Source organism: Dendropsophus ebraccatus, chromosome 12, assembly GCF_027789765.1.
Source record: "Dendropsophus ebraccatus isolate aDenEbr1 chromosome 12, aDenEbr1.pat, whole genome shotgun sequence".
NCBI classification, from domain to species: Eukaryota; Metazoa; Chordata; class Amphibia; order Anura; family Hylidae; genus Dendropsophus; species Dendropsophus ebraccatus.
In genome coordinates this window covers 27221208-27229585 of record NC_091465.1, presented here as the reverse complement: position 1 = coordinate 27229585, position 8378 = coordinate 27221208, and the positions used below count along the sequence as shown (strand labels likewise).

Below are 8378 nucleotides of genomic sequence, written 5' to 3'. Positions count from 1 at the left end.
AAAGAGGAGAAATCTCAGCCTATTTTTTAATGATCTGATCTCTGTTTATAGTCTGGCTTTGGCTTCAAATCTTTGGCAGATAATCTCTCTGTGTAAATGGACCCTAAAAGTGAGAGAGAACAGCCGATAAGCAAGCAAATGCCCACTTTTCGGCAGATTACATGTTTTGTGTGGAGGCAACATTTTTTGTTATCGCACATCTCTCTCTCTAAACAGTGGATGTGTGGTGACAGCAATCTCCTTGAACCACACTACCTGGTTGGAGTCAGCATCCCAGTGGTGTGGTCCATTTTTCAAAATGATGCCCAGTTTTATGCAGTGGAGGTGGACTCTGTGCCCCCATTCTAACAGTATCCCCTCCCTTTGGTGACCGGGCCAGACTTGATTCTAATAAAGGCATATCAGTGAGGGAAGGGGATATCATTACACTTGGGGTTCTGGGCCTGCCATCAGTGAACACAAAAAAAACAGTGCAAATCACGGGAACCGGAGCCATTGAAAAAAAACTGAACCACACCACCGGGATCTCTGGGCCGGCGCCAACCAGGTAGTGGGGAAAAAAATCAGTACTCCAACTGGTAAAATCGCTTTAAATGGCCCCACAAACAATACAGTGATTGTTCGTGTGGTTGTCCTGGCATGATAGGAATTGTAGTTTTGCAACAGCTGGAGGGCTGCGAGTTTGACACCTGTGGCCTATGATATATATATATATATATATATATTATACATATATACACCGGTCTTTGACCAGTCAGGTGAAACATTGAGTCAAGATATACAGAAACGGGAGTCTTTTTTTATTTTTCAATAAAGTCTTTTAATGTGCAAGAATATAAATGATCTTAATTGTTTAATGGATTAGTATACCATCTTCTGCACAATTAACTTAGTCAGCAAGGTCTTAACTCATTGAAATTTACAAAACTACAAGAACATATTTACTGTTTTACAATCATTAAATTAGCTGTAATGTTCATTTACTATTCCAAATAAGACGACTAGAGAATCACCAGAGCCATTTTCTTCATATATTAGTCACCCCCAAACCACAATTAATTACAGCCTTCATTTTTCTTTAATTTATAAAACAAGTCCTTTTTTTTTTTAATATATATAAAAAATTTCCCCTTCGTTGTGAACAAAACATTTTTTTTCATACACTTGCATATGAGCAACAAAACTATTTGGCAACACAGGAACATTTGTAATGCCTTAAATTAAATGTATAAAATCAAGTAGTTTTTTTTTTCCTTTAGTGTTAAACGGTCAGCAAATATACACAATCTGTAATTCATCCTTCATGAAATACGTACATGACGCTACACAGGACCGAATCTTTTGCTCCCATCCCTGATGCAGTATGTAATTTGGTCTGATAGACGGAATTACAGCTCGCCCCGGTTAACCAAACAGCAAAATGGATTTGCAGGTTCAGCAGGCATGGTTACACTGTTCTGACTGGAGGGGAGGGGACCACACGTCTCATGATTAAATACTTTCTTAAATAACTTAGTGGCTTTTTAAAACAATAAATCTAGTGAAGGTCAGTCCTCTTTTTCCTTTTCTTTTATGAACCTGTTATAAGCTGGAATGTTCTAAGGACCAGAGAATTGCGGCCACAAGTCAATACTTGATAAACATGAATTTTTCATCCATTATCGATACTTGTATTAATTTCATAATGGTCATCGTGTGCTTTTATATTTTCTAAATTAAGTTAACCTATGGGACAAATGCATGGAATGTTTTTTTGTTTTTTTTTCCCCCTATTACTCCGCTGTGGCTACAAGAAATCATCATGTAAAGCGGATCTGATAACAACACTTTATGTAAGCGAGACTCCAGGCCAATGATCAAGAAGCAGTTTACTCCGTAAGTTAAGACATTGGTGTTAATCAGCGATCACATGTTCTCCAGTGTAAGTTTAAAAATGTAACCTCTGGTCCTAGACGTAAATCTGTGGCTCATGGCTTTTCTTGTAACGTGATGCTGCATCAGATTTGGAAGGGACTGAGGAGGTGGTGGTGGGGTATTTTGACCTCTATTCTCTAAACAGCAGCTACAAAACGAAATCAAGCAGCCAACATCTAGAAAATGTGTGCTTGACTAGGGCAAGAGATGGGGGAAATGCAATAGAAGTGGATGAAAGATTTTTATATTTCACCTGTTAAGGCTAAAGGGATGTTTTATCAGGATCTATGGCTGGGCGGGTATCTGCATGGAATACTGCATTGGAATTGTTCATATAGCAAAATGTCATACACTACAAGCTAAGAAGTAGGCACATTACATCATTGATTTCCAGAAAGCCATTCAAATGTGCAAATTTGTTAATTCAACCTCCCAACAAATTGTTTTGGTTTTTTTTATTGCCTTTACTGCACCTAGCTGGTTCTAGAGATAAGTGCAGTATTGCTGTGGTAGTGTTTTAGAAAAGGAAATCCAAATTGTCTCAATCTACTTATGTAATTACATATTACCAGTGCAATTCATTAAGATAGGTTTCTGGGTAAGGTTTATTTTATATGGAATTGGTGTAACACATCTTTATTTAATACCCAGACTGACAAGTGCCTCATTGCTGATTTTTGGGAGGAGAAAGTCGCCAATCCAGACGCTGCCAAATCCCTTAACTCTCTCCTTTTGTTTGTTTCCCAGGAGTGCAGCAGCACATGGCATCTAATGCACTAATGGAAGCGGCTTGCTTACATGATTGCCTGAAATAAAACAGTTCTTCCATACAGGCGCCCTCAGATGGAATTTACATACACTGTAGACCCTTCAAAGAGGCAGGCACAAAAAGTGAAATCCCTTGTGTAACTGAGCCGGAAAGCCATCTCCTCACGTAGAGAGCAGCTACTATGCAGGAAGAGATCCACTAGAAACTTCTCCATTGTAGATGATTTTTCAGCAGCAGATCCTGTAGTGCTGATCTGTACTAAGAACCTGGCGTCAGTTTTCCAGCCTCGCATGCATATACTGTAGTTAAGGATACAAGTTCGGGATCAATCACATGGTTTGTCCATAAATATTCGCAGTCCTTCATACCGTCTCTTCGGTTGAGAGCAGCAATGGGTTAATATACTCAAAGCCTTCAAACTCCGATTGGTCTATTCGTTTTATTACATCTCTGAAAAAAAAGTGTAATAAGGTTAGTGGTTTGGTAACATCATGCCAGGGAATGTAAAGAATGGGATCTTGCCCCATAATTCAAAACAGAAACCAAGTTTTGGGTAAAATCTGTTACATTCAGTAGTAGTGGACTGTGGGATCTTACAGATCTTTGTAGTAAGGGCCTTTTTACATACGCTGATTATTGGTAATGTAGTGTTAAGAGGACCTGTCAAACTGTTTGGGTTCGGCAACGTTCTCTGAACCCGACCATTTGGACGGATCCGCTCAATACTAGTAATGAGTGCTGATTTTACCTGATAACCATCCTGTGTAAAAGGTCCGTCAATCGGCTTTGTTCATGGTTAAATCTTGTGTGCGGCCATGTAAATGTTATCATCCGCACAACTCCCTGTCTAAACTGAATGTGCAGCCACTAACACATGAACGTTCCTGTGTATGGGAAAAGGCGTTCATCTGACGGTTATTATGAGGTATGGCCATCGTGATACTTACCTTATTTTAAAAAAAATCTTTGAAACACCTTTAAGGGCCCTATTACACCAAGATATTTTTGCAACCAAAACCAGGAACAGACTATAAACACAACAGGTCATAAAGAAAAAACTGATTTCTCCTCTTTTCAAATCCATTCCTGGTTTTGGCTGTAAAAATCTTTCCACAAATTACTACTCACACTGTCACTTCTAATTCTTAAGAAAACTCTTCAGGGTATTGTTTACACATGGCAGATTTGTGTTAGGGGGAAATTTACCAAGGTCTTTACCCCTATTTTTAGGTGGATTGGATTCTTCGCCCATTTCTATTTATGAACCAGTATTTGTCCGGCAAATGTTTTTTTGAATGCGACGCAAAAACAGGTGCAAGCCTACGTCTGGTCTGTACCAGGTGAATATGCATGTGCAATTGTTGCTTTTTGCGACTTTTTACTTCACTATGGCAGTGCTACCTAATAATAAATCAGTTACAAAATATACACCAACCCTAATTAGAATAGTCACACTAATTAGACTACTTATTTAAATGACCAATGGGGACATTTACTATGTCTTAGGGTCCATTTACACAGATTATATCTGCCAAAGATTTGAAGCCAAAGCCAGGAATGGATGTAAAAAGAGGAGAAATCTCAGGCTTTCCTTTATGATCTGATCTCTGTTTATAGTCTGTTCCTGGCTTTGGCTTCAAATCTTTGGCAGATAATCTTTCTGTGTAAATGGAGCCTTATAGAAGTCTATCATATACAGCAGAATCAACCCCTTTGATGTGTATTAAACAGATGATGAGGTGCACAAAGTTTCTCCAGTGAATTTGCTGTGTGTGAAAGTTATCTTATCCATTGACAGCTGTAAACCAACTTTATACAGCACCATCAGATATTCAGTACTACAGGTAGAGCTCTGTTTTAAAAGAAACCTCCAAAAACATTTTTTTCAACAGCTTTCCCCACTGTTCACAATCAGACGGTGCACCACTAATGATTTGTCTATGGGCATCAACCTAAGCACTGACCATTACAGTGGTGACTTATCCGCAGCAGATTTGACACTGTGAAATTGATGCTGTGTTCATTCATTTAGTCAAATCTGCTGCGATACGGTACGTGTGAAGCTACCCGTAGGGTCCTATTACACGGAGCGATTTTTAACGATTAGTGACTAACGATAAACGATCGCAAACGAGATTGTTTATAGTTATCCTGAAATCGTTCACCATATTACACAGAACGATAATCGTTAGTTACGATCGTTACTATGATCGTTTATTCCTTCTGATCCCAGAAAAACAATGAGCAATGTGCAATTACACTGAATGATTAGTGAAAAAATGCGGAACTTGAGCGAACGAACGCGGAATTACAGCGAACGATTAGTGAACGATCAACGATAATTTTAGGTTCAGATCTAAATCAACGACATACGAACGATTTTTCGATTGTTGCCTGCAATTACACAGAACGATTATCGTTTAAATTCTAACGATTTAACGATTTTTAGCACGATAATTGGCCCGTGTAATAGGGCCCTTAGGGTTCACACGCAGCAGATTTGAATCTGCAGCAGATTTGATGGCCCAGAGTTACTTTGCACTGTATCTGCAGCTTCAAATCTGCTGCAGATCCTGTACGTGTGAACGCACCCTTAAGGGGTATCATGATGCTGCATGTATATTTCGAGTCATGTTGCAAAATGTTGCCATTTGTGCTTTTCCGCAGCTGTAACTTTAAAAAACAAAATCCTCCCCCCCCCCCCCCATAAGCAGTGGATGCATTGCATTCCAGGCACATCTGCTGGTCGTGCCTCTGACGCACACTCTGTACAGGGAAGCATGCCATCTGACAGCTTTACATATCATATGCCAGACACAGGTACTGGTAATAATAAAGTACAGAGGTAAGAATAACAGGGGGCTCTAACCAGGGGGTATACAATCAATTGTGTTGATTTTTTTTTTAAATATAATTTCTTATTGCTCCCTGCGGGAGATGCGTAATGTAGTTTTGCAAATATTTCTCCATTGAGGGAGATGTGTATTCTATAATCCTAATGGTGGCCTGTCATGATTTAGGCTAGGACTACACAACAATTTTGGCTGCAAAATGTAGCTCTGCTATGATAACATTGCGTCACATAGTGAATAGTGATGCACCAAGTGTCCACAACTCAACAGTTGCAAGAAATCATCCTGATGTTTTTTTTGGTCCATCATCATTGGTGGGATACGATAGGACCCCATTCACTGACTTCACCTACAACACTGTGCAATGTGTCACAACACTATTTTTGGTCATTCAACCCTTGTTGTGGAAAGTGTCGAGATGTAGCCCTAGCCTTATTTGTGGATTCTGCTGACATTTCACAGCTAACATGCAACAAAACAAAATATGCACAGAATAATGAGTGCATGTTCATTATTTGCACAGAAAAGATACAAATTATCCCCATAGGGCTAATTCTTGTACAAATCAAGCCATTATACCTGCGGCAAAGTTGAATGTCAATCTTGGATTTTTAGTATCTGTTTGTAAAAACATAACAGATTATCCTATATGGAGGAAATGCGAATTAACCCTGATTAATTACGATAAGTCAGCGGTAATCTAAATGTCAGAATTAGATTAAAGAGGATGTACCACCAGGTACATCCTCTTTGAGGTGAACCCACGGATCGAACGGCGCCGTCACGGGGAAGCTGTTGGCACGGCCCGTTTTACGGCCCGCTACCCGGTTCCCGTGCACGGCGCCGTACTATGCACCGGAACCGGCCGGTGCTCAAGCACTGGAGGCGGGCCGGGCCGCCCTCAGTGGGAGGGAATTCCCTCCAGTGTATGACGCGGCACCGGCTTTCCCTGTGACAGCGCTGTTCGATCCGTGGTGGTACATCCTCTTTTAAGTTCTTTGAATAATCCACTTTGCTTTGCTATAGGCGAGTGCATATTGTTTAAACCTAGTCAAGTTTTGTACTAGCTAAGAGAGGGAAAACCACTTTAAGCCATGTGTGCGAGCCCACAGCACTGAAACGAGCAAAATATTTCATATACAATCTCTGCTCTATACAATAAGTGGGAGTCAGAATGATTATTGGGTGTCCCAGCATTTGGATCCCCCCCCCCTTCATGATTGATGGAGGCCCCAATGTCCAGATTCCCATTGATCACACACCGTCCTCCAGAGAGACGATTAACCCCTAGACGACCCTGGACGTAGGGTTACGTCATGGAAGTCTGTCCCCAGACGACCCATGACGTAACCTTACGTCATGGGTGGTATTCCCGCTATGAAGCGCGCTCCGGAGCGGAGCGCGCTTCATAGGAGGTGGGGGCCGGCTGCAGTGAGCAGCCGGGACCTCACCGGTAATGACACGCTGCAGCGATCGCGCTGCCGCGTGTCATTAACCCCTTAAACGCCGCGATCGCGGCGCGACCGCAGCGTTTAAGTGTAAGTGACAGGGGGAGTCCCCTGTCACTTACCGATCGGGACCCCCGCAGTGTGACTGCGGGGGTCCCGATCGTTGAAACGGACTGCTGGAGGTCTCTTACCTGCCTCCATGCGGTCCGATCGGCGATCTGCTACACTGAGCCTGCACAGGCAGGCTCAATGAGCAGAGCGCCGATAACACTGATCAATGCTGTGCCTATGGCATAGCATTCATCAGTGTATAAATCAAAGTACTGCATGTAAAAGTCCCCCAAAGGGACTTCAAAAGTGTAAAAAAAAAAAAGTTCAAAACACTAACACACAACCCCAAAACCCCTCCCCCAATAAAAGTCTAAATCACCCCCCTTTCCCATTATATAAATAAAACATATAAAAATAAATAAATAGATAAACATATAATATACCGTAGCGTGCGTAATTGTCCGATCTATTAAAATATAACAAGCGTCATTGCGAACGGTGAACGGCGTACACGAAAAGAGGGGAAAAAGTGCGCAGATTACCGATTTTATGTTACATTATATATTAAAAAAAATCAATAAAAAGTGATCAAAACGTCCGATCTTCACAAATATGGTATTAATAAAAACTAGAGATCATGGCGGAAAAAATGACACCCCATACAGCCCCATAGGTGAAAAAATAAAACCGTTATAAGCGTCACAATAGGCCCATTTTATTAATATTTAATTGCCAAAAAAAAGGATTTCATAAAAAAAAATATATATAACATTAGAGAATCTGTGTAACCTGCATATGGTTGTGTTCGGACTGACCTATAGAGTAATAGTGTCATGTCGCTGTTACCATATAGTGCATTACGTAGACACAGGAACCCCCCAAACGTTACCATATTGCATTCTTTCTTACGATTTCACCTATTTATATCTTCATAAATAATATATTTGGAATTCCATCATATATGTTATGGTAAAATGAATGACGCCATTACAAAGTACAACTATTCCTGTAAAAAACAAGCACTTACATGGCTTGTAGATAGAAAACTGAGAGTGCTGGAGCTCTTAGAAGGGGAGGAGGGAAAAACGAAAGCACTAAGATCAAAATTTGCGCGGTCCACTGGGTCATTTTGGGCCTGGTCCTCAAAGGGTTAATGGAAGCTAAAGGAGCAGGTCCTGGGCTATGTGAAAGGTTTGGATCCCTCCTATAATTAAATAATTTTCAAGCTCAAAGTTCTTATCCCCTTCATGACCGAAGGTCATTGATGCACGGATGTCCAGGTCACAATGAAGCAGTGCGCTCCTCCCGCCTTTAAAGAGCCATAGCACTTTTATTTTTTTTACC

At 40.8% G+C, this 8378-nt stretch overlaps 1 protein-coding gene across 5 annotated transcripts in view; it reads right to left on the bottom strand.

Annotated features, from left to right (window-relative positions):
• Positions 1–815: 815 nt before the first annotated feature.
• The window catches only part of PRKCZ (protein kinase C zeta), a 179590-nt gene continuing 172027 nt past the window's right edge, over positions 816–8378 (bottom strand). For all 5 annotated transcript variants that reach the window (XM_069948021.1, XM_069948019.1, XM_069948020.1 and 2 more), the window contains one exon: positions 816–3133. In XM_069948021.1, coding sequence (XP_069804122.1) covers positions 3046–3133 — 88 coding nt within the window. In that variant the 3' untranslated portion in view covers positions 816–3045. The remainder of the gene's footprint in view (positions 3134–8378) is intronic.